This window comes from Telmatherina bonti, assembly GCF_933228915.1.
Source record: "Telmatherina bonti genome assembly, chromosome: 16".
Lineage (NCBI taxonomy): Eukaryota > Metazoa > Chordata > Actinopteri > Atheriniformes > Telmatherinidae > Telmatherina > Telmatherina bonti.
Window position 1 is genome coordinate 27,915,200 of NC_136614.1, and position 26,810 is coordinate 27,942,009.

The 26,810-nt window shown below is 39.4% G+C and overlaps 1 protein-coding gene across 2 annotated transcripts; it reads right to left on the minus strand.

The window, feature by feature from the left end:
- Window positions 1–10,457: 10,457 nt before the first annotated feature.
- On the minus strand, window positions 10,458–18,229 carry tbx18 (T-box transcription factor 18). Of its 2 annotated transcripts, none has more exons than XM_079255498.1 (8): window positions 17,806–18,229; window positions 16,494–16,656; window positions 16,029–16,130; window positions 14,838–15,009; window positions 14,278–14,445; window positions 13,453–13,517; window positions 12,065–12,159; window positions 10,458–11,945 (listed from the first exon to the last, which is right to left on the minus strand). In XM_079255498.1, the coding sequence occupies exons 1-8, from the start codon at window positions 18,038–18,040 to the stop codon at window positions 11,404–11,406; spliced, it is 1,542 nt and encodes a 513-aa protein (XP_079111624.1). In that variant the 5' UTR covers window positions 18,041–18,229; the 3' UTR covers window positions 10,458–11,403. The 2 variants fall into 2 exon arrangements, with proteins under 2 accessions (XP_079111624.1, XP_079111623.1); XM_079255497.1 differs by having other exon boundaries at window positions 16,494–16,659.
- Between the last annotated feature and the right edge of the window lie 8,581 nt (window positions 18,230–26,810).

The following is a 26,810-nucleotide window of genomic DNA, read 5'->3' on the forward strand; positions in this document are numbered from 1 at the left end:
CCTTGTTTGCCTCTCAAGTTTAGTGTTGTTTACTTTGTGTTCCAGAGCCCATTTGTCATCACAGCACCCTGGTTCCTCTGTGTGTGACAAAGACCTTTTCTGACTGGGCAACATCGGAGCCGGTATGTCAGCTTCACTGTTTCCACTCATCACGAGATAGTTGGGCAGTAGTGCTAAGGGTCAACTAATCACCATATGTATATATATATATATATATATATATATATATGTATATATATATATATATATATATATATATATATATATTTTTTTTTTTTTTTTTTTTTTTTTTTTTTTGTATGTGTGTGTGTGTAAAGGACTACAAGGTTACAATGCCCTTGGAAGCTCATACTCCTTCATGAAAAAAGTAGCATCATTTTAAGTGGACACGTTTATGACTGAGTTTACAAGGGGAGTAACTTGAAGTCTTGCAGCCTGCAAGACATAGACTGCAGGTGTCTTATTTTCACAATATTCATGACTACATTTTTGCAAGTTCATATGGTTTGGATCTTTCTTTTTATCAATAAACATATATTCTTTCTAATTGTTTAATTACATTATGAGCTCTACTTCACCTGAATTACATTAACTGTATGGTAATGCTTGCAGTTAAACATAGAGGGACTATAAATATTGACTTTCTGAGTCTCTGTTGCACCTTGTTGCTGAGAGTGATAGATCTGTTGTTGCATGAAGACGCAGTGTCCTGTGTCAGCTCAGTATCACAGCACATTGCCAAATATCCCCTCACCATTTCCCACCTCTCAGCAGCGCTCCTTCCCCCATAAACACACAGTCTCACACACACACACACACACCTCATTCCAGGACCAGGTCTCAGAGCACAGTGTGATCTGACACCCGGCATGTGACTCAACTTACTCAGCTGGTGACACAGTCTGTACTAATCAACCCTCGTGCCAAATTTTCAAATAATATTTTGGGAAATCTCCTTAAAACAAAGACAAATTGGGAGGAAGTGACCACATGTTCTTGTGAAGCTGGCTGTTCAGCAGTTTTCACCAGGCTTTGTCTGCCGTCACTCAGAGACACGAACAGAGGGGAGAGGATCAAATCATTATTATCACCAGCAGGGATAAACAAGTTGTGACCTCTGTCTTTCTCACCCCATCCTTCTTCCCTTCTCCCTCCCTCCTCACTTTCACTCCTTCTCTGCACCCTCACCCTGCCACTTCCATCTCCTCTCCAGTCACATCCCCCCTCCCCCCGTCTTTTATTTTTGCTCCTCCCTCTCTCCTTGCCCCCTTGAGTGAATAGTGATCATGTCTGGCGTTTCATCGGCTCTTTGCACTTCTCTCCTCTATTAAGATTGATGGGCTGCTTAGCTATAAATGAGCATGCTAAGACTTCGACAGGACCACGGTCAGGCAAGGGCTACGTCCACGTAAACACACACACACACACATATACACATGGAGGCTCACGCGCACCACACCTATTGGCAGCAGAATGTCTGAGCTGGGGCTCGAGGATGGCATGTTGGTATACACTCAGAAAATATACAGTACGCTGTCTTCAATGTAGGGATGACCGTATCATTCACATCTCAGTGTGTCTGCTGTAGATGTTGTAGTCATCGCTATTGTCATCATAATCAGGCTTTATAATCCCTGAAACCAGAAACCAGCTCCAACACAGAGCCCTGCTGATGTGGAAGAGCTGTGTGATGCTCGCACTTTCTGTCTAAGTAGGCAAGACAGAGACAATACAACATAAGAAAATAAGAAACATAGTTTAATATGAAAACATACATATATGTGGGTATGTATTAATAACCTAATGTTTTTAATATGCTTCTCCTGCTTTGACAAATCAATGAAACTACTCAACTATTAGAAGAGCAGGGTTATTTTCCAGCTTGAAATTTTTATATTATTACAAATGTCTATGTGACTTTCTTTTATGAGGCTTAGGATTTTTAGAATTTGGTAATAAAATAACACAGATTTTTCCACATGAAATCAGATCCTGCACTGAACCCATCAGGACTGTTAGCCCTCTATTTCCTCTCCCCTTCTATTTTCTTTATTAATATAGAGGCACTGTGATTTGGTTTTTTGATGACATCATGTTGACAGTTTTCCCCTCTCTTCTTAAGTTTACTGTTGTTCTGCTTGGGTATAAGGTAGTTTTTTTCAAGTTCCCAAAAAGTCGTCAGCCCTTAAAACCGTCCGCTAAGGCAGCTGTGAATAACTGTCTTACATTTGGTTATGTGTTGGACAGAGAACTCAGGAGGGACAGAGCTACAGATCACATGGTTAAAGAACCGATAGGCGTTTACAAGACATCGCAAAGCCTCTCCTTTCTTTTTGGCTCGACACACAGTCTGTCAGGTGTTCCCAACGTATCTGACAAGCATTAAGCGTTACACGCTAACGATGAAGTTTGCATGTGTAATCACGTGTTTTGGGTCTTTATATCACTGTAGCACCAGGGAGAAACTCAGATGAGGCGCTTGTGTCATATTTGTTGACATAGAAAAATTATTTGTGTCATAATTATTTCTCAACAGTTCCTCATAGAGTTCATGGGGTGTCTAATTGGGTGGGGGCGGGGCAATGAGAAACACAACGTGCGGAGGTGGTAATAAATCAGCTTGGCTGGGGCAGATTTGATGACAAAAATTTCATGACTGTAACGGACACCCTGAGTCTCAGATTCTTGCAACTGTCATCAAATACTCGCCAAGCCATTAACAGGTCACGCAGACGGAGCTGTGACACCAACAACACACTCACCCTTCTCTTGTCACCAGCTGAAGCCCTCTTGGAGCACAGCTATCCTTCCTAGAACAGCAGCAGGGAATGAAGAGGTTTTTTGCCCCAATACTTGCCCTCTTCTTTCCTCGGTAAGTCTTTGGCTCCTTAAATTGAGTGCAACATGCAAGAATTACATAAAGCTTGAAACCTTGCCATCTCCATTTACATCATTCGCTAAAACCCGACTGACTTAAGAACATTACAGAACTCCTGCTTTGGAAATCGTTTCAAAACCAGAAACTTTCATTTCACACAAACTGCCTTTTGTAATCCCAATGCTGCTCATCAGCTACAAATAGAACTCTTTTTCATTTGCTGCTGACGTTTGCAGATATTTGCCAAACCGTACTCTTTTCCCCAGAGAGGGTTCTTGTCACAACTCAACATGACTTCACCTGTGGACTTCCGCAGTTCATATGCTTGGTCACGTACCGCATGGCCACAGCTGCCTTCTGAGCATGCTCAAACACGTGGTCTCATCATCGGCCCATATGTTAATGCAACCTTCAATCACACAGAAAACTAAAACCACATAACTGGCCTCTATGCAAATACTAACTTCTGTGTTTAGCTCAGTAGTGAAGTTCCTGAGAGAACGTTTTATTTCACTGGTTGACAGTACCATAGTCAATTACACTTTGCTGTCATGGGTACAGATTTTAGTCAGTTTTAATAAAAGATATTCTTGATTAAATATCTTTTTTTTTTTTTATCCTAATTGGCTTAATCTTCTCAATAAGAAGTCAATCTGTTATATCAGGTGTGCTTGTTAATTTAGCTGCATCAGCTTTAAACAACAAGAGGAAAACATTTCAATTTGTCTGAGGCTGCCAAATGCAAAACCCCCATATGTTGTCATGACAACTTACAACTCTAAAAAACAACTAAGAAGCCATTTTAATAGTCGGAATTGTGTATTTCACTTCTGTTCCATGATTCATGGCTCACAGTTACTATAGTAGATGTCTATATTAGCATGTCTAAACTGGCATGAATATATTTCCTTACACGCAACTGCACTCTAAATGAGGACTGATATCTCTCAGCTTTGATTTGATGCCTCAGACCTGTGGTGATATTCAGTGTCATGATGAGATGCCTTGGCAGCACTGTGGGGTGTGGATTTATTTGAGGTTAATGTTAACAGTAAATCAAAGTAGTCTGCTTGAGATAATTATAGATATTACAAGTAAAGATGATACATTAAGCCATTTGATTTATTGTTACTATGAAACTATTGCATGATACATTAAGTTACCAACTAATGGGCTAAAATATAAATGCGACTCTTTCAACACATATCTTATATTTGTACTGTGAAATGTGAAAATAATCTGTGTTACAGCATGGTGGCAGGGTCACATCACAGCAAGAGGAGAAGAATCTCAGATGATGCCTTTCTGTGTGGCGTTTACGATCTCTCTGGTTTCTTCTCGCAGTCCACAGATTTGTGAGTTAGGAAAATTGGTGATACTAAACTGTCTAGTATGAGTGTAGCATGCATGCTTGTCTGTCTATGTATCCTAAGATGGACTGTTGAGCTGCCAAGTCTGTTCCTCCGGCCAGATTTCAGACCCACATGAGCCTAAACCCGATAGTTAAAGGACAAGAAGTAAATGAATAGATTAAAACTTACCCTTGCATAACCTACCGTTGCTTTGCAATGAGCAGAGTCAACGGTCAGACTTGTGGCCAAGCAAGAAGTGGGGACACAAGGAGTCTCAAAAAGCAGTTTTATTCTTGTTCAAATGTCCAACAAAACATGAAGGGGACACAAGCAGCCATTAAATCATTTGTTCAGGGATTTTTGCTTCGATCTCAGACAGCACGTGCTGCTTGTTTTAGAAGATTTTGACCACCGTTTTGACCACTGCTTTTACCACAGCAGCCTTTTGTGCTCACTGAAGTAGAAGAGAAGCCACCATAAGCTGCAAGGAATGGTTACTTAATGTGTTTAAACTTATTTGACTAAAACAGAAATTGTTGCATAATGACCCAGTTTTTCTGACATCTGCTATTTTTTGTTCCAATCATTTACCTGAAGCCAAAGGTTCATATTGTCCATCATTTGTATTGATTGTTAAAAGCAACACTAAGTGAAGTTTCTATAGTTATCTCCATTATAAGGTCTTGTGCAATTAGTTTGTTGTTCTCTTGCACATTGCTGTCTGTGTCAGAAATGGTCATGATTCAGCATGGTGGACTGTGATAAAAATGGGAAAAGCATCCCAATATTTATAAGAATAATGTAGAAAATGTGTGACATGTAGAGCTGGCAGTATCAGTAGGATAGATGTGAATGTGTTAATAAAGCGCAAACAAATCAAACAGTACAGGAGTGGGGTGGCTGCAAACACGGTAATGACAGAGGGAGAACTCACAATGAAAGAATTGATCTTTTATAACCCGGATGCACTGGGCCCAAGTGCTCTGGTGAGAAGGACACAACTGAAGTCCATCAGCCTAGGCAACACAAGTAAGTACTCAGTTACTGGCAGCCAAAGCCAGGATTGTCGCAAGATGCTTCATGCTGAATTACTCTTATACACATTAGGCTTTGCAGAGTCAGAGCTGGAGAGCTGGAGCTGTCAGAGGCACATGTGTGGACATGGCTAGATTGTTATACTTGTAGACAACTATTCACTGACTGAGGAATAAAATATGTAGCCCACAAAGTGAAATATGAAAAATGTAAAATTTTGAGGAACACACGGGTTGTAATTAATATCTGGAGAGGAGTATTTAAAAACCAAATAAAAATTATTCATAACCTTTCACACAGTGGTGCCTTGAGAGAGAATCCAGCTTCCTTATGACCCTGGTCTGGATAAACAGGTATAATGGATGGATGGATGGATGGATGGACGGATGAATGGTCAGTAGTATATCAATAAATCTTCTCATGGATTAATCTTCTCAAATCATAAAAATGTATCTATCTATCTATCTATCTATCTATCTATCTATCTATCTATCTATCTATCTATCTATCTATCTATCTATCTATCTACAATAAATAAATAATTTAAAATGAACTTTTAGCCTTTAAAAAGTAATTAAAATGCACAATAACTATGAATCTTTGGAGAACTTTTATCCATAACTTTGTCTGTTGACCGAGTGAATCTAACATTGGAGATTTGTTAAAGTTCATGGATGTAATTTATGTTAGTCACAGACAGAAATACTGCACTCTAAATAGACCTGCAATATAATCTATGTATAGTCCCATTTCCAAAAAAATGCTGGAATGCCATGTTACACAAATCAAAACTAAATGTAATGATTTTCATATCTTAGGATACAAAATCTTTTTTATTATAATAATAAATGTCGAAAAGTGGGTTAAAGTCAACAAAAGGCTCTAAAATTAAGTGTTATTTAAAATAAACAATTGAAACAACCCGTTGCTATTATTTGGGTTAACTTCTTTACTTGGCAAAAGGTCAACAATATAATTCAGAAAAAATAGCACCTTAGTTTTAATCAATCTGCAAAAAGACAGTGCACAAATATGGGGAAATTCATAATGATTGTCTCCAATAATAAATTGTGAAGACTTTAAATATTTCTTTATCCACAATACACATAATCAAATGATTTTGAGAATCTGTAGAAATCTCTGTGTATACAGGAAACAGTTAAAAGTCAGTACTGGATGCCCAGGATCACTGGGCCATCAGGTTAAACTGCATGAAAAATAAACTTAATTGTGTCATGGACATTATTGCAGCATTTCCACAGTTGTATGAACACAGTTCACCATACAATCAGCAAATGCAGATTAAGGTAATTTCATTAAAGATATCATGTCTAAATGTGATTTATAAACAGATAGAGGAAATGTGGAAGTCATTCTATGGTCAGACAAATCGAAATTTGGAATTTGCCATGTGCTCGACACTGAAAAGGAAAAGGACTGACTTCTCTAAGCTCTGTTCAGAACCCTGCATCTCTGATGGTTTGGGAATGTATGAGGGCAACGAAAACATCTTTAGGTGGTTTTAAAGTAGCATATGCTCGCATGCAGAGTATGCCTTTTTCAGGGAAGATAATTCAGCAAGATCATGCACTACACTTATTACAACAGCATGCCATAGAGGAGTGCTTCCTTGCAGTCCAGACCTTTTCAAAGATCTAGACTGAAGACATAGTTCCAGTAACTGGTTTCTCAGTCCCAGATATTTCCACCGTTGGAGGAAGAACGTCTGATCACATTTTAAATCTTATCTTTAGATTTTTCAGATGCTCTGTGTGTTGAGGCACCAGCCCGGCTGATGTGCAGACACTCCTACGCTATGCTGACAAACGTCGTTGTCACCACCGGATGATGCCTGCAGACTGTGATAGCCCAATGACCTTTTTGCTATAGTGAGAAATATCGTTAAATAATGTTGTTTTCTCTGAAATTTAGTCAGATCTGGAAGATTTGGGGTGAACTTTTCACGCCCGTTTAATCTTCGATGCTTACTTATAGAAACTCCTTTACAGATCCTGAGTCGCAGAAAAAGGGAGGAAACTTGCTTCAGCCCACACAAACCTTGAACACACACACACACATACACACAAGTTCTTCTTCTCCCCTTCCTCCCTTCTCTGTTCTCTCCCCCTGCACCCCTCCTCCACGAAGATAGCGTGACAGATCTGTCACGTCGGCACCTGGTCATACACAAGTGTTAATGTCTCCACCTCAGTTAAAAATCGCTGGACCACTGAAACCCCACAGAAGTGTGTATGTGTGAACATGCGTGTGTATGCTCCCTCAACTTTAAACTCATTTTACCTTCACTTTTAGCAAAGTCAGAAGTCTGGAAAATCTCTCAAAGGTGACAAGCAGTGGGAGACTGGACCAGCCCTACAAAAGTGTGTATGAATTTGCACCGTGTGTGTTTCTGTGTGTGCTGTACAGATGCACCAGGCAGGGTTTCCGTCCACTGTCACTCAGGAACAACAAGCCAATCATTCCTGGATTCTATAATAAGCTCTCCTCCCCCCCATACCATCCACCTCCCCCCTTCACATGTGCTCCTCTCATCAGCACCTCTCACCTTCAGAGTGACAGGAGACAACTGAGTGGTGGTTGGGGTGGGTGGGTCGGGGGGGAAGCAGGGGAGCTGTGGAGGAAATGGATGACAGCAGGAGAGAGTCAGCAAACTTTATAAAGGGAAAAATTGGGGTTCCCAGTAAATCTGTTAAAAGCTTCAAAAGTAAATCAGCAGGTTTTGGTTGAAGCTTCCATTCCAGCGTCTCCTTTTCTGCTTCCTGGCTGTAAGCGTGCTTCGTAATGGTAAAAAAAATGTACTAAAAATCTAAAAAAAAGGAAATCATCTTATAAAATGATGAGGATATTGTTGCATCATTCAGTGTCAAAATCCGTTATGATTGCTTTATGAAAGAAGCCGACTGGGCTCATTATTATATTTGGGACTTAGTTGGACCTCATAAATTATTTAGAACTGGACGACAAACACTGCACAGTGGCGGGGGTGGGGGGAGAGGGGGGTTTAGCACTGTCTCCACAAAGTAAGAACATGTTTCGAACCTTGGCTGTGTGGAGTTTGCATATTCTCAGCACCTCCAGCTTCTTCCACCTGTTTGAAAAGGTGCTCATACATCATTTGGTGATTTAGGTGTGATTGTTGGCTCTGCAGTGGACTGACAACCTGTCCAGAGATTTGAGTCCCCCGTTGACATCTCTGAGTTAAAACTTTCTGAATGGACCCAACTGGTTTCTAATGCTGGTTGGTGTGTGTGTGTACATATATATATATATATATATATATATATATATATATATATATATATATATATATATATATATATATATATATATATATATATATATATATATATATATATATACTTCCCATTTTATATTATCAGCAACCTTCTGGAAGCATGCAGCACAAGGTTGGAGTGACAGCTGGTTTAGTCTGGGACCGTAACTGGAGCAGCTCAGATCTCATCAGGTAGGCTGAGTAACAGCTAGATCTCTGATCTAATCTTGACAAAGAATGGTGACAAATTTCCTGACATTGGGGTCTCATATCTTAAGAAGCATAGCATTTTAATGAGGAAAATGTGCATCTGTAAAAAATCTTAGATGCATAACACCTCATTTGAAATGTTTTATTTTGTTTCTGCAGTCATTTCCCTGACCTGGACCTAAGTCTTCTGCTCCTGGGAAAGGACTGTGATCCCTTATGAATTTAGCTTAAGAACAGTTCTTGGCCAGCTCTGTTTTGCAAAACAAATCATGATGATCACAGCTTTCTTACCTCTATCTACACGCCCTCCTTTGGGACAAAAGGAACCCTTTTCTTATATAAATCTTCCATATTTGTCTATATTTCCTTGCAGTGATTGGATTTAGCCTTGCAATTGACTGCCAACCAGTCCAAGGTGTGCCCTGTTTCTCCCCTGCTAATTGCTGGGATTGGCTCCAACTTCCCAGAGACCCTATTGGACTAAGCGGCATAGATAATGAATGAATAAATGAATAAGTTTGCTAAATGAAAGCATGAATGAATGTTTGGATTTTGCCTGTGCTTTTTTTTTGCCTATAAATAACTGTTTGTTTTAGCTGACTTTGCATCATAATAAACATATGCCAAACACATGGGGAAAAAAAGCAAGTAATTCTATTTAATGTGCAATTTAAAGCCATAAAATAGTTTACATAAAGCAGCACAATCCCAGTCCAGAACTGAAAGTAAAACCTCCTCGAAGCCACTTATGGATTCTTGTTGATATCCCTCTTGAGAAAACAAAGTACCTGTCGCTTCTAATATTACTGAGAAACTGGTTCAAATCAACCAGGATCCACATGTGTGAATAACCCAACTGGTTGCCACTGTTTGCATGCGTTTAAACAGAAAGTGTTAGGCTGAACATGTGGATCTTCTGGAAGCTCAGGAAACCTACAGGCTCCTCAAGCATTTTAGACTTTAGCCAACTGATTTTCTCATTATGCAGCTGCTGATGTTTCACATGCACATGATCATGTGTGATATTTACAAATACATACAACTGCAAAGTTATAATAAGGAGATTTTGTCTCTTTTTAAAATTTTTTGAGGTGTTAAAACGGATGATCTTTGTTGATGCAATAATCTTGATTAACGTTTTCAACAGTGAGGTTTGACTTTGTGTGTGCTTGCATGTGTGCGTCTGTGGGAGGCGGGGTGTCAATTCTCAGGGATCCACATGAACTTTGAAACTGTTAGGTCACACACTCGCTGACAACTCAACCACCTGTTGCTGCACACACACAAATACGCTCATATCCACACCTTCCCACCCACATCAACATTCACCACACACACCCTCTCTCATGCGAATAGTCACTTCTGCACAGTTGAAAGTATTAGTTTACACAAACATTACACAACATGGACTCCGTGAATGTGTTCGTACATCTGTGTGTATTCATGTGAGCATGCCTTTGTTTCATTCAGCTCCACAAAATTCATATAAAATAGCTACGTATGCGTAATTTCCTATATAAATAAATGTATTTTCTGCTCAAGGAAATGTATTTGGATTGCTCTCATCCACATAAACACAGAATTATATTACAAAACCATGTTGAATCACTTAAATTAGTAAGATATTGATAGGACCCAAACATTGTTATATGAATAGATATATTTTATTTGGCTCAAAAGGGTCACAGAACATGCTAATGTCCTTGGGCCAAAGGGCTTGCTGTTATAGTGTCTTTGGAACGAAAAGGTTTTCAGTCAAGTTTAGGGCTGGCCATTGTGCACCTGATCCAGTCTAAAGAACAGAAGCAGGTGCGTTGGGTTTTTAAGTGCGAAGGGTCAAACAACCCTTTATCAACACTCCTCCAGCCCACCCTCCCCCTCCTGCTATATATACAGGGTGATGTACCTTACGCCTGTGCCTGCTGTACTTCAGTCTGAGATCCACAGAGCCAAATGTCTGTCAAGCCAGATGTAGAATATGTAGATCAGTTTGTCAAGTATCACTCTCCCACAATTTTAGAGTCCAAAACTGAGACCTCACCAGTGGTCTTTCATTACCATGATGTCATCATCTTAATATGTCTGGCCCCAAATGTTGAGTAAAGGGTCGTTGTTTTCTTTAATCTAGGTGATGAAAAGGCTCTGACTGTAGTGCACATTAGTAAGTGAACTTCTATGAAAGCGCATGTAGAGTTTTAGCTCCACTGTCCGTAGACGAGATGATGGAGGCAACGTTAAATGCTGAGATTATCTTTGTGGCTGTGTAAGGACTTCCTGTCAGGCATTGAAGTGCTTGCTTTGATTACCTGGACGTGCCCAGTTTGAGCCCAGTCCAGCTTCAGTTCCAGGTGAGTCAGTGGCTCCTGGACTCCTCGATCATTACGTTTGTTCCTTTAGAGACCGCTGCAGCTGCATGTCATAGAAACCGTGCGCAATAGATACGAAATATTCCCTTTAGGTATAACTTTGACAAACTCAAATGTTCACTGAAGCAACTGCTTGATCTGTCACTCTGTTTCTCCACAGTTTGGCTGCATCAGCATGTGGATGATTAATTAGCAGAATGTAACCATAAAGCAACTTACGCACATCCCATTGTAGAATTGTGTTTCCGTGGTAAGCAAGAGTCAATTTCAGCCCATGTGGGCGGTAACCTGTGACGACCCACCCCCCGACTGGCTGCTTGTCACTCCTAAAGTCCGAGAGTCGAACAAGAAGCCTTGCTGTCCTCCACCGAGCACACCGAGACTGTCTGTTAAAGTCCCACTAGGAGACGAGCCAAGGAAGGGACTCTGATGACTGGCGGTGGCGGTGGTGGCCATTTTATCGGGGCTGGCTGCGAGGCGTGGCGAAGGGGGGAATGTGTAACCATACAGACTGTAGGGTGGCGTATGGAGGCGAAGACTTGCGTAGCTCTGTGAGGCGGGATTGGAGAGATAACCGAGCTGAGCTGCAGGGAGAGGCAGGGAGCAGAATCCTTCGCCTTCATAACTGGAAGGACCTCTTGGGGGTGGGAAAGGCTCGGGTGGGTTGCTGTAACGGTGGAGGGGATGCGTGGATCGACTACAGGCATAGTCTGGTGGACTGAGAGGGCAAACCTGGAAAGGTGATGAGCATGGGGATGTGGAAAGCAGGTGAGATGGTGTTCCAACGCCTCCATGAGCTCCTGGGACTCCTACAGGAAGGTGAAATTACCACTCAGCATTGGCGATGTTTGACATGAACATAGATGTAGACGCCATCAGCTACGGGCAACTTCTCCTCATGCAGAAGGCGCCGACTCATTTATGTTACCTTGCTTGGCAATGCCAGGAATGTCCTCAAATGTAAGTGTTCGTAAAGATGGACGCCAGAATGCGTAAGACTCGACCAAAGCCTCCAACCCCATCCTGTAAAACACACAGAAAAACATTGGTCGTTACTGGCAAAATTAACTTTTGCATCCTGAACTTCCTGCAGTCATAAATGCAGCAGCTCTCAGTGGGTTGCATGTTGCGCCAACCACCTGGCAGCCATCTTAGTCGTCTGTGGGGCCCTTTCTTGCCATCTCCATGGAGACCGCTGGTAATGAGGAGCATAAACGCCACATTGCGATTGGCTGCTGCTGGTCGGGTGCTTGGAGGTAATTGCTTTCACACGGCTTTTACGGGCGAATCAGGACGAAGGAGCAGGAAGCCACAGCAGCGATTTATGAGGTGGGACTCCCCTTCCTTCTTTCTCGTTCCCTCTCTCTCTCTCTCTCTCTCTCTTTAACTCCCCCATCCCATTTTGAGTCTCCCATCTCCTCTAGGTGGGGCAGAGGCTTGCTGTGGTGGTGTAATGCGAGTGCTCTGTTACCGCTCGTTAGCGTGAGGATAAAAGTCCTCCCCCCCACGGGGTTGTAGCCTTGGTGATAATTTAGACAAGCTACCCGGAGCGGTTCTGTGTGCTCCAAAGCAGCCTATCAGAGCAGAAGTTTATTTAGCAAACTGCTTAACTCTTCCTGTAATATTTAAGGGGAGTTTTTTTTTCCAGCCTTCCTGAGTTCAACTTTTATAGGGTCAGCTGTCAAGGTTCCTGGGTTATCCAGCTTGCCGTTCTCTACCTTCCTCCCTCTCAAATTTTCTGTCTCACACATTGCCTCTCCTGCTCTCTCCCCTCCTCTCTAATGATTTCTGTGAGGCCTCCAGGGAGTGGCTGTTTGGAGACTGCTGGAGTTTTACTGCTGTGTTGTTTTAATGCTGTGTTTATATATGTTTAGAAATGTGTTTATACAGATTTTTCTTCAGGACACTAACAATTTTATTATTTTGCTGTTGATGTTGAGGTTGGCAGGAATCTGACGCTCCATTAAGATTTGCAGCCAAACTTACATTTTCCCTGTCGAAGCATGTGTCTGGAGCAGCAGCGCAATTGTCAGAATTAATTTGCCTTTAAAGTTAGCGCTTTTAAATGAAAATGTATCGCCAGCTAACCTTCATGATGCATGCCACCTCTTTTCAGTTTAGTTGGTTTCTTTGTGGTCATTTAGGACAGATTTCATGAGAGCACGTTTTCCATTTCAAATAAATAAATATATACCGAGCTTCGCTCCCCATAAAATAGCAGTGACAAAAACCACAACCAAGCCAAAGTATAATGCAGTCATACATCCCGTAATGCAGTAGATAATGTGAAAATCTCTGTGGTTAAAATGAACTCACCGATTTCTACCAGAGTCTCTGAAGCCTTTCGCAAATGGGTTTCTGTCAATTTTCAGCCTTGTAATCTGAAAAGCAAAATAACACTCTAATTATTTCCCAAAATTTCTGTCCACGATAACATAGACTGTAATGGAAGGGTTTTTTTTTTTTCCCGGCCAGAAAAATTCCCCTCTATAATCTTTCAATCAGCTCTAAAAATAAATACATTTGTGCACATGGTTAACTGTGGATTGTTTCTCTATGTGTGCATGTTAACTTGCAGATATAAGAGAATTTGAGGTGCTGCATTTGGCCATTTGTGCCTGTGGGGCTGCCATGAGGTTGCTCAGGCTGTGGGTGGTGTTTAAAGCCCAGCTCTATGTGACCCGCGTCCAAAGGGACTTTTATTGCCATCGCCACCATGTTCTGACTTCAGCCATCATGCACTGCAGGCCAGCAGACCTCCGTTAATACCCAGCTTCAAAGCATCCAGTGAATGGTCTAAATAAAGAAAAGAAAAAAAAAAAACAAACCCCAGCAACTCTCTCCAATGTAGGAAACCAGCCTATAAACTAAGTAAAAAATCAGAAATGATAAGACACTTAAAACAACATGTCAGGATTTTTGCTTTCTTTTAAAATGAATTATTGTTTCATATTCAGCTGCCGTGTAACGTACAAAAACAGATTTAAAAACCTTCCCATTTTGTAACCATAGTGAATGCAAAGCATCATCATCTGTCCGCAACATGCAATGCACACTGGAAAAGGGTTTTATTGTGCCGAGCTCATCCAGCTGTGTCGCTCTAAGAAGGAAATGTGAATGAATGGAGTTCAGCTGTTCTACCTGTTGGTTCTGATACGCTGTGACTGTGGTGAACACGGTTTCGGGGAAGGAAAAGGTACGGGTGCCCTCCCCAGCAGGAACAGCTCTTACTGGAGACAACTCCTCTCCGCACTCCTTTCGAATAACATGGACGCGCGGTTGGTACTTGTGCATGGAGTGCAGAATGATCTAAGAGGAAGAGGGGAATAAACGGTTGAGGAAAGGATTAAACAGACAACTTTACTTGTATCTACTTTGTTTGCACCTTTCATTACTATTTGCACCCTCCTTGTTGTTTCTGAGAGCCCATGTAACAGTGAATTTCTCCAGTGTGAGATAAATAAAGTCTTATCTTATCTTATCTTATCTTATCTTATCTTATCTTATCTTATTAACCAGCAAAACTTCTTAAGTATTGAACATTAATCATAAAATTGTTAATATGGAATTTTTCTCCAAAAATGTAAATTATAACAAGTTAATTGTATAATACTTGATAATGAATCCTAAAGGTTGTTTTAAGCTATAAGAAAACAACAAAGAAGAATAATTAGAATATTAGGAAATATTAGGATGCATACATGTCCCTGGTCATCAAGCTCGTTGTTGGTCAGTTTAAGCTTGTCGAAGCTGACCACTTGGCGCATCCACGTCTCTCCTGAGGCTGGGGAGTCAGGGTGGATGTACACTCTGGGAGGCACCGGAGAATCTGCGTTCCCTGCCACCATCCACTTAGAACTGTGATATACGTACCTGAAGAAATCACACATGACAGTAATAATGTCAGAAATGGAGAAAGGAAAGTCACTTTTGAACACCTTTATAGCCATTTTTATTAAGAAATTAATGACTGCGGTTTTCATCACAATTTGTGACAGAAAGCAGAAATAACGAGAGACAATTGAGGCCTTTTTTTCTAAGTCTGTAATCTCATCAAACTGCAGATCTTAATTTAAAAAAAAAACACACATTTGAAATATGTCAGAAAAAAAGAATTCAAAACTAGTGTGATCAAATATTAAAGCACCCGAAAGAGAGGTTTTTTTTTTTTTAATTATTATTATTATTATTATTATTATTATTATTATTATTATTATTATTATAAAGAAGCTTTGAAACTGCTTTCAAGTCTGCTGAAAATGTTGTGATGGCATTTTTTACCCGCTATCAGACATCATGCAGTGAACCTGCTGTTAACGTTTGGTTGGGATTAAAACCTGCACTCTGCATCCTGCAGCCGAAATGCGCTGCAACATCTTTGGATGTCTCTCATCATTCTACCGCACCGCTAAAAGTATATCACACATAAACTAGTTCAGAAAGTTGGAAATGATGGAGTATGTAACATGCAAAGACTTGGCTGCATTGTCTTGTGTGTTTCAGCACAGTGTTTTCTTCTCTTTTATAACAACTTTTGTTGGTTTGACCCTCCGGGTTAGAGGGGTTACAGGCAATCCAAAAGGCCCTTTCCAAACGGGACGGCAAAACCGCCGTGACAAAACACCGGTGCCAAGCGCCATTTGTGGAAAGAAGTGGGGCTGAAAAATCTCGGGCTGTCCCACGAACAGTGTATGGAGTCTAAATTGAGACATACTTGCAAACGAACACAACTATACGGGACTTCAATACAGAAGGACAATGTTTGAGGCTACAGCCTACATGTACAACTCACTTTGATATTTATATAACTTTTTTATTGACTTGCTTATTGTGGCAAAATAGTTTTAAATTCGTGAGAGGATTACACAGGTTTTATTGCTTCTGCGTCTTACCGGTATCGCTTGTTGTCCACGGGGATTATATCCATAGCAATATAGTACTGCTGATGGGGGTCCAAACCCGTAATCTTAACACGCATAGCGGGGAACATCCGCCTGAAAGGAAAAGCAAATAAATCATCAGCAATGGGAATAATAAGAACAGAAAAAAGAACAAGAAGAAAACAAAGAAAATACACCAGTCATGATCATATTTCTGAATTAGGTTATATATATATATATATATATATATATATATATATATATATATATATATATATATATATATATATAAATATTTGCATCTTAATTGAAAATTATTATATGGCTCTATCTATTATAAATAAATTAAAACAATTTCTTTTTTTAAATCTTATTTGCTACTTCCTTTTAAATGTCTTATTGACGTTTACGTCGGAGTGATGACCTCGTTTCCACCGGACATTAGTTGACATCTAATCTATGATTTCTTTGTCCTACCGTCCAGCCTTGGTGATAATCATCTCCGTGCCAATCTCGTGGAAGCGTTTCCACAGGTCTGATCCCTGCAGGTCCACGCGGGTCTCCTCTGCGGTCCCGGCTGCGGGCGCCACGCACAGCGCTGCGGGCTGCGGGCTTTCCAGGAGCGCGTCCTCGCCGCTCTCTGCTGCACCGGAACGAGGCGAGATTTTACACCAGAGATGGGTTAGCACACGCATCCAAAGCAAACATTATTCTCTTTACAACTTTGTCCCCAGCAAAAGAATAAAATCTGGAAATAACACAAGCACATAAACATCATAGAAGGATTATTTAATGGCTGCAATAGTGACGTTTGAAAATAAAACACATTACGTGTTAATAAAAACTATATTTTTATTAATTTGACTGCAAACTTTGAACATTATAGTTATTTTAAAAAATAATAGTTTATTATCTATAGCGAATAAAAAAATTAATAAAATTGTCGTGTTCTTCTTTTATTGACATGGCTCTGAATATTTTATTTGTGTGACAAAAAATTTAAACTTACGACAGTGATCACTAAAATTGGATTAAAAAAAAAACCCCATCATTTTGTGACACAAAGGAAAAAATACCCCATAAATTAAGTAATCTATATATATTTACGTTTTTTTTCCTTTTATTTGAAACCTCTCGACATGTTTTAAGGACATCACATTACATGTGTTTATGTGTTTCGTCGCTGTTGTTATTTCCGCCACTCAACATAGGCCTCCCTAAGCAGGCAGAATTTATGGAGACGAGGCCCCATCCTGCAAAAATAACTCATCAGCCAAAATTGTTTATATTTTTGCTGCAATTTCAAAGTTGTGCGAGGGAATAGTCTTTTGTTTGTTTGTTTTCTGCAAACCTCCTAGTTTCCTATCAGTGGATCTTTCCCTGCCTTTATACGCAACTAACTGGCGTGTTTATGATTGCAACACAACTCATAAACCCGCTCACATTAGTCACACTTAACAGCGCTCATATTTACTAGACCAGGGCAGTAATGTGATATCAGATTCTCACTGCCCGACTGACAAAAGCCACCCTTTGTTGTTTCTTCATAACCTGTATTTTTGTTATGGCCTATTATTAAATAAAAGTTCTAAGAATTTCTCTACAGTAGCTTGATGCATTAAAATTAATTGAAAAGTTTTGGAGATTAAAAAGATTTAGCCTTTTTGTTTCTGTAAAATCGACCATGACCTTTGAGCTAGGAGCAACGTTATGACCAAGAATAAATAATAAACTACTGTTATTATCATTATTATTATTATTATTATTATTATTATTATTATTTACTTACGGGATCCATCACTTGCACATTCGGCCTCACTGCTCCGGTCGTTGGCGCACGCTCTGCCGGTTCGGAGTCCCGGGCTCCCGGTTAAATCAGACACGTCATTTCCATCCTCATAGCCGGGAGATCCAGCATCTTCTCCGGTCGTCCTGCGCCGTTTTTCAGCCCCTATTAACGCTTCCACTGAGAATGCGTGCGCCTTGACGCTCAGTGCGCATGGGGACCGACGCTTCTCTGCCATTTCTCGCAAGTCTCAAAACAGCGTTGCAAGAGCAAGAAAATCTCGGCGTCGCGAGTTTTAAGGGAGGAAGAAAAGTTCAACCCCCCCTCCCCGCCAAAGTCATCCACAATCGCAGTCCCGTGCTGTCTTGAGGACTTTCCTTGAACCGACAAACAGATGGAGCTTGGAGGAGCCAGGACTGTGACTCCGTTATCTGTAGTTGCCGTGCGGACTTTTGGAGAGTGTCAACAAGCAGCTTAGAGGAGAGCCGGAGAGAGGGAGCTGTCAATCATAGTGCAGAGCGACCAATCACGATTAATCACAGCCCCTCGGAACTTTTTTTCATGTCCCGCCTGCTGTGGGGGCCGCTCGTGCCGCCTTATGTGGTAAAAGCAGAGCCGGTGAATGAATCATGTCTAAAGGCGAAAGAGCGCGAGGAGCGTCCCTGTGGGGCATGGCGTGCATTTTCACACTCCAGCCCGACATGCTTTGCATATCTGGCTATTAGTACCTCAAGCACGGTGGTCACCACCTTAGAAATAAGCAACCTATAGATTATATGTGAAGATTAATGATGCATTACTGTGCATTACAGCATAGCTAAATAAACTTGCAATTTCCTGATACAAATGAATTATTTGCACATATTTGTTTATTGGGCTAACCTTTTAAAATCATTTAAATTTATTAGATATGTCATCAGCTACTCTGCTTAATGTTTTACTCCCTGCAACAAAAATATGTTTTGCATCATAACGATGAAGGTCTAAAAATACGATGCTGTTTAAGTTTTAACAAATTTCTATCAATGTTTAATTCAGTGTTAAACATTAGTAGGCAAGTCTATAGTTAGGTTTTAATCAATGTTCCCGACCTATAAGCTCTATTAAGTGTAAATGAGATCACACATTTATCTTTAAAGACGTCGTTTTTAATTCTTTTAAACTTTCATATGCAGCTCCGTTGTGGAGTGACAACAAAAATAAACCACTCAAACCAGTCCAATTCTGACTTGAGTCAAACAATAAATAAAACTCAGTCTTTGTAAAAAAATAAAAAAATAAAAAAATTACAGGATTCTAGACGTGATTTTACTGAAGTGAGACCATATTAAATGGATTCTTTCTGCATGCACGTTTACAAAAACAGCCCTCAACACTTGTAAAGGCGGCACAAATTTGTCTTGTTCGGTACGGGTGCACGTGCATGCTCTAAAGATGTGGAGTGAACCAGACAGACGCCACGTGCGTGTGTGTGTGTGTGTGTGTTTGTGTGTGTGTGTTTGTGTGTGTCGCCTATTTGCGGATTCCTTGATGAGAACAGATTCCAGTGAACTCGCAACCAAACCGCACTCCTCATATGATGACATCCGAGGCCTGACGAACCCGTTAATGCGTTTCTCATTATGATGTTGGTGGACCAGTATAAAAAAAACCATTAGACACACCAGGTTTGAGTTATTTTCCTGATGGACTCAACGACATTTCCTCCGGAGCTCCAGGCCTCTGCTGACTCGTTGGTAAAATAAACAGCACTGTCGTCGTCGTTTATTGGCATAAATGTAAAATAAATGACTGAACGTGAAGGGGGAAGCTCCGTCTCCCAATCCGCGTGGGTTATCAGATGGCCGCCTTCCCCATGAGCCCTGTGGGAATTTGGAAAATGTCGCATGACTTTGTAAATTTGTGAGAATTTAATGGGTCAAGAATTGTTGGGAAATAATTTAATCGCCTCATAAATCCTTTTCAGATTGAATATTTCCACCTAGTCTTGCTGCTTATTCATTTTGCATAGTTTTAGTCAGTGGAAAAAAAAAATAGGCCACTAAAACGGCTGTCAATTTGTTCTAATTGCATATCAACGAAATGTTTTTATTCATGTTACAAACCTAATAATTTCAATTATATAATGTATTTTTTTATGTTTATTCTACACTATCGACTTCATAAAAACTTGTGCATAACCAGATTTTATATATGTTTCGCCTACACCTTTTTTTCTCATGTAGGTTATTTAGCGCAGGGGTAATTTCATGTTTATAAAATAGCTCGAAGTGTCGCCTTTCTTCCGCTGGTTTTTAGTAGTGTGAGGTTTATTACTTGTTATTATTACGACGATAATGATGATGATTATTATTATTACATGAATAATAATAATAATAATAATAATAATAATAAACTATTTTCTGTATAAAAAAGCTATTAGACATATGATGAACAAAAAAAGGTTTTTGAAATCATTAATCCTTAAAACACGACTCATATGTTTGGTTTAGGCCTATACTGTAGCTATTATGAATCCACACTCATATACACACATATATATATATATATATAGAGAGAGAGAGAGAGAGAGAGAGAGAGAGAGAGAGAGAGAGGTGTTGGTCGTGCATGTTAAAAAAAAAAAAATGTAACAAAAAAATTTCGAAATAATTTATCGTTAGCAGACCAATTGATGTTTTTCTTGTTTCCCATCATAACAGCCCAGGGAAATTTAGTTAAATCACCATATAGTTCATCGTGATTTGGAAATAGGTCATGGATGTAGGCTAGGCCTCGTACTTCAGCTCAACAAGAAAAATAAACTATCCTTATTTGTTTATGACGCTACCTTCAAGAGAACTGGGGCGACGGTATCAGCTCACTTGTATATTCTTTAAAATATAGAGACGTAAAGACTTATTCTAACAGTACGGTTTTATCATTGTAAACTTCAGGCCTATCAAGATTATTTTCATCTCATAATTTAGCTCCATTAGCTTCCAGCTCTGTCAGCCAAACTTCGGCTTTGAATGGCAGCTGTATAAGCTGAAAATCCACCAACAGCAACATGACTTTGTTACTTTACTTGTCGTTGTCTAGCAAAGAGAGCCTGTAAGTGCTGTAAGACATAAGCAACTGGTTTTACAGTATCATTATTATTTACATATGACTATTTTTCTTACGCAGGTGTAAAGTAAGATTGCCTTCTGATAGTTATTCACTGCTTTGGCACTTTGAACTTTTACAAATTTAATTCAATTTATTCAAAACAACCACAGTCAATTAATTTTGCTTTATATTACAATGTGACAGACTGGTCGGCCTGTTCAAATGTGTGGCTCTTAGAGCGGCACATTTCTTTGATGATTAGCTTTAATTACACACTGTCCCGTGCAGGTGCGCGCTGACCTCGTGACTTTTAACGGCTGTGGGAAGGTGTTCGACCACTCACAGCGCAGCACATTAGTAGGTCTACGTGTTTTGTAAAAAAAAAAAAAAAAAAAAAAAGGAAGTCCATCCTAGAGGAAGGTGTAACCCACAGCGCAGTGAATAGACTGTTTATTAAAAACCTTTGACATAATTACCTGTGAGCTTTGAAGGGACGTTAGGGGAAGGCTACAAGTGCTTGCGCAGGGGAGTCTGGGTAATACATTGTTAACAGTTATTTAGCGCGTGCTAATGGGCACGTGGAGCATTGCCAGGAGTTTTTTTTTTTTTTTATGGCGGAAGTGGCATTAGAAGCAAGGAAGGTGTGTGTCTGCGCGCATGTGTGCGAGGGAAGGAGAAGCACAGAGGGTGCAGTAATACAGTGGGGGTTTTTATAGGTTTCGGGAGTGATACCTCGCCACAGTTTTGTAATGTGACACTGATCTTTCCATATAGGACGAGGGGTTGTTTAGTGCTGCAGCTGACTTCAGGGAAGAAAGGAAGCAGTTAAACACTGATAAGCTGTTGAGCTCCAGTTGTCTGGCCCCCACCCTTTCACATTCAAGGGTAACTTGGCAAATGGCATGTTACTGGGAGTTGTGGGCCCTGTAGAAAACTACAGGATCCTTTGGGTTTGGCTTCCTTGCATATATCTGCAGTTGTGGCAAAGACAAGATCAGGGCCCCTGTGAGTATATCCTGCTTGTGCTGGCCCAGAGTCACTCTTCATCCGAGTGAGGTGACCCACGCTCTCTTTCATAAAGTTAACCTTCCATTGAAAACGTGGTATTTACTGACATGCTTGATAGAAATGGATGGATCTATGACATTTATTGAAAATTTTTATGAGCTGGTTCTGCTCTCGACGCCGTTTATTCAGGCCTCGGATGTTATTCAAGTTGAACTTCTGCTCTGGCTCAAAGACACACAGCTAGACAGAAATATAAGGTCAGATTGCTCAAGCTTTGCACACCTCTGAGTTCAAGGATGAAACTGCTGGAGCGCTGTGAGATTCACTCCTTTATTTACAGATGTAAAATGCATCGCTGAGCCAAGTTGCTATTGCAGCAATATTTTTCCCAGTATCTTGCTAAAATGAATTTTGTGTCATTCACTCATTGTCCACAAATAAAGCCAATTGAATGAGGTGATGAAAAGTCTTTGAATCATCAACCAAAAATGAAAGTTTTTGAGGAAACGGTTATCACTGGAGCAACAAAAAGAAGAAAGGCAAGGAGACGGGACAAAATTTCACTGTGGCTGGACTTGAGAATAATAAATTGTGATGAATGACAAAATAGCCTCTCAATAACACAGGCGTAACATGTACTAAGCCTGCACACAGCAAGCTGGAAGTAAGACATTGAAAAGCAACACAGATTTGATCTGATCTGTTTGCAAAAGCAACACTGAGATGTTGTATGAACAACTGAGAGACCAAATGTTTTCTTTAGTTTTTTTTACATTTAGTAAATATCTTCAGTAGTTTATCTGGTTTTCTATCTTGGTTCCACATCACAACTAAATACATAAAATTAGGACTGTCATATTATCTATACATATATTTTTCTGAATTATAGTGACTTTAGTTATCAAACATAACAGAACCCAATAAAATAATAATAATAACAAAAAATAAATAAAATTCTACAGTGTAGGAGTGTAAATTGTACATTCCTTTAAATATGAAATACCATTAAATATTATTCTTCATGATACAGGTATAAACAAATGGGATAGGATTCCACTTTTCATACAGCATTTTTGTAAAAAAAAACAAAAAAACAATAAAATAAAATAAAAAAGGACATTATAAAAGTCTGGTGCTTTACTGATGTGTGTTATTGTGGTATTTGAGTGCTTCTCAAAAGAAGTGGAGCAGGGCAGTTAAAGAAAAAAAAGTTTTGGTTTTTTTTACTGTTTCTTTTATTTCTTTTATTTTTAAAACAGTAATTTTGCACTAAAGTTCGGGTTGTAGTTGATTGTTTCCTTTTTATTACAATACCTCTGCTGACTGTTACAACTGTATATGTGTGCTTATAATAGATTCTGTCAACAAATTAAAATAAACTTTGACTTTTCTACTTTATGCATTAATAATGTTTAAATGTAGAAATTAAATGATTTTAAATGCAGATATATTTTAGTGTAAATCTTTATTTTCTCTGCCGTCTAATTGTAGACCACATTTAATTTGCGAATAGAAGTTTTTTCATTCAAAATGTGTGACTTGTCATTGATTTAATGTAAATAATCAGCGATGGACTACACATAGTTTTACAATGAAAATATTTTGGTCTATGAATCAATTTCTCTACTGAGGTGTAACAGAACCTCTTCCACTATCATGCTGTCCATGTTAAGCTTCCTTATCTGCACGCAAATTGATGCTCATGAATCAAACTGTAGTTAATGTTGAAACCAGAGCACAAATAATCCTTTCTGGGTCACGCCTGGTAATCATAATAGTATCTCAATGAAAATTCTCCACTGGGTGATTTGGTTGGTATTTGAATGAAAAATCCGAGAGCTGTGGGTGTAGATTTGGGTTGTACAGCCTAAATATGAGTGAAGTTATGCAACAAATCCTTATTTGTCTGCATGATGGTTTACGAACCAGTGCTGTCTTTTCTGAAGCTAAAATCTGCAACATAAACTATTTCCTGAAGGTAACCACCTTATTTCATCACTTCCTAGCCTCACCTGGATGATTTACACATGTAGCGATTGATGGGTGAGCTATGCACATTTTTGACTCCAGCATGAAGCTTTGAGCCTTTGTTTTAAGATGCATGAGATACAAACGAGATAAAACACAAATTCTCTGGGGGTTTTTTTGTTTTTGTTTTTAGTTTTTTTTTTTTATTGTGCTGCAACTCAGCAGGGAAGCAACTCATCTAATTACCTCATGGTCTCCTTTTTCAACCCTTTCAAATACAGACTGAGGGGAGGGGAAGTAAGAATGGTGGGAGAACAAGCAAGCAGGTGCTGTTTTTATGTGTCTTTTTTCATCCAGCAAAGGAGAGGTGAGACCATTTTATCCTCTCATAACCCACAAAACCACGTGAGTACTTGGTGTGCATGTTGTGTGTGTGTGTTTATTTGCTTGTGTGCATGAGATCATTAGCAGGAAGGATTGTGTATGCAGAGGTTTTGATTGCCCCTCTTCTGTTCACTTTAGGATACATAGACAACTGTTTGTGTTTGAGTGTGTATCTTTGTGTGTGTAGTCTATCATTTTGTGTTATCACCTTTGTAATTTCCTGTGATCAGGCAGTATAATGAGCTGCTAAAAGGCACACATATTAGAATATGGTTAATTAAGCTCAAAGTGCTCCAGATTTGAAGATACTTTTTTAAACTATGTTTGCACATGCACACAAATACACAAACAGGGCACACACTCCCTAAAGAGTGCAAAGCTCATCGCAGCAACACCACAATTTGAAAATAACAATCATAAAAAAGACGTACAAACATCTGCAGCTCGTAACTGACGTCTCAGGCCAACCCAGGCACACTTGCCTCTTAAACTGGAGAAAATGGCTATTTTCATCTCTTAGATGTTCAGGTTTTATTTCTTTTCTCTTTCTCTGGCTCAACTGGAACCATTTAGTCGTTTTTTTAATCAAAGAGTGAAGTCATTAAAATTTAGAATTGGCGGCGAAGGCGTCCGGTAAGCCTGCTTCTCCTCCCAGCTTGCATTCAGCGTCCAGGCCAGCACTAACTAGCATTTAGCACAAATGTAAGGAATGCTGTTTTATTACTGTATTTAAGGAATGCCTGTGTTGAAGTGTGTGCAAAACAGATATATTTATATACCAAATTTTATTACTCTTAAAAAAAAAAAAAAAAAGCTTTTTTTTTTTTTTTTCTTTTTTGTATTTTAATACTTAAAAAAACCACCCTGAGGATCTAGTTAGAGGTAATGACACAGTTTGAACTGTGGCAAAAAGACCAAATTCTGCATGTAATCCAAAGCTCATATAATTCACATTAATTCACAACAGCAAAAAACATTCTCCTACAACTATTTATGCTTCACATGAAGGACCACACGCCGTTCATCAATGGTTAGTGTTAGATTAACATCAGTTTGTTGTTTGTATGAGTTATATGTTTGGTTTTTAATGGCCATATGTACATTTGCATGCATGCAAATGCTCCTAACGATGCAATTTTCATAGAAGTGAATGTACTATTAAAATTGCAAGTTCTGGTCCCTACTTCTTAACTTCTGGTTGCACACACAAAAAACTTAAAAACTGAAGTCGCTGAAGATTTGTACAGTTCAGATTCATGCATCTGGCAAAACAACAGTTTAAACAAAATATGAAACAAAGCCTTTGAATGAGAATGGAAAACTAAATCATTAACAAAAAACAGAAAAACTTAAATAGTTTTAAATGCAAAAGCTATCATCAGCATGAATATGCCCTGAAGCATTTATGTTCACTTGCACATGAACCTGACATGCAACATGGCTTGTTTTACTGTGTCCTCCACAGAAACTGCTTTGGACAAGCGAGGATTTTACAACTTTTACTTAAAGTTTATTGATCTAGCATATTAAAAATTTGAGTCAACTTCAAACAATGACATGAAATTAATTTTTATTCTTGTAAACATGGTGTGAAGCCACTTGATTAATAGAAGTTGCTTTCAATCATGCTTTAGTTGTCATTAGCATATAGTACATTGACTTGTCCAAACATGTATGTTTTGGGTGAATATTTTGAAGGTTAAATCTCTCCTAATCTTGTAAATGTTATGAGATTCAAGAGGATTTGCAAGATAAACTTTCAGATGAATGGAGAACTTTCTATCTTGTGAAAGCTTCCTGCATGGGGAACTTTAGGCCTTCTGTGTCCATCCCCAAAATGTCCAGCGGCACATCAGTAGAGAGCGACTTCCAATTCATGACAACACATGGCTGACAACTGTAACTGGTGAAGTTTTGCAGCACAGAGTGGAAAATACTAAAAATGTCTCCTCGAAATGAAAACACAAGCTCTCTTTACACGGCCTGTTTAGGAAGGGGACCCATGAGATTTGTTGCACATCATCGGGAGCAACTGTGAGCAACAGACATAAAGCTGCATAACTGTGAAGAAGATGGGTAGTGTGGGGTTTTACCAAAAATGTGGTTTCTCTTCAGATGCATGGGCCAGCTTTCTGTTTGTAACCGTATGCTAATACAATGCTAAGCCCACACTATTTGGTCTCTATAAATGAACAAAAGGGGAAACCAACAAATTTCAAGGTCTTTTAATGGGCCAGTATGACACAACCACAGTATGAAAAAAACTACAGTTTGTTGCTTTCAAGATGGATATCGAATCTGGAATGATGGTGAGGTGATAAAAAAAGTCTTATTATAGTGACTTATTACCAGTATAGGTACAGTATTAAACATTTCATTGTAAATTTGGTTTGATTAAAAGGTGTGTGTAGCACTTCAGACATCACACTAAATCCAGAGAACTTCAAACAATATCAGTCTGAGCCAAAACCAAAAGCACATCCTAATGTGCAGCTTTTGAGATTATGTTATGTTCAAGTAAAAGTCAGAAATCAACAGTATTGTCTTTTTCTTACTCTTGA

Bases quoted from the DNA above. Each gene is read 5' to 3' on its own strand.
- tbx18 (XM_079255497.1), bottom strand. From the start codon at position 18,040: ATGGCAGAGAAGCGTCGGTCCCCATGCGCACTGAGCGTCAAGGCGCAC. The intron at 16,131-16,493 runs GTAGGACAAAGA...TTTTCCTTTCAG, and splicing joins ATTATCACCAAGGCTGGACG to GCGGATGTTCCCCGCTATGC. The intron at 14,446-14,837 runs GTATGCATCCTA...TCTTCCTCTTAG, and splicing joins AGCTTGATGACCAGGGACAT to ATCATTCTGCACTCCATGCA.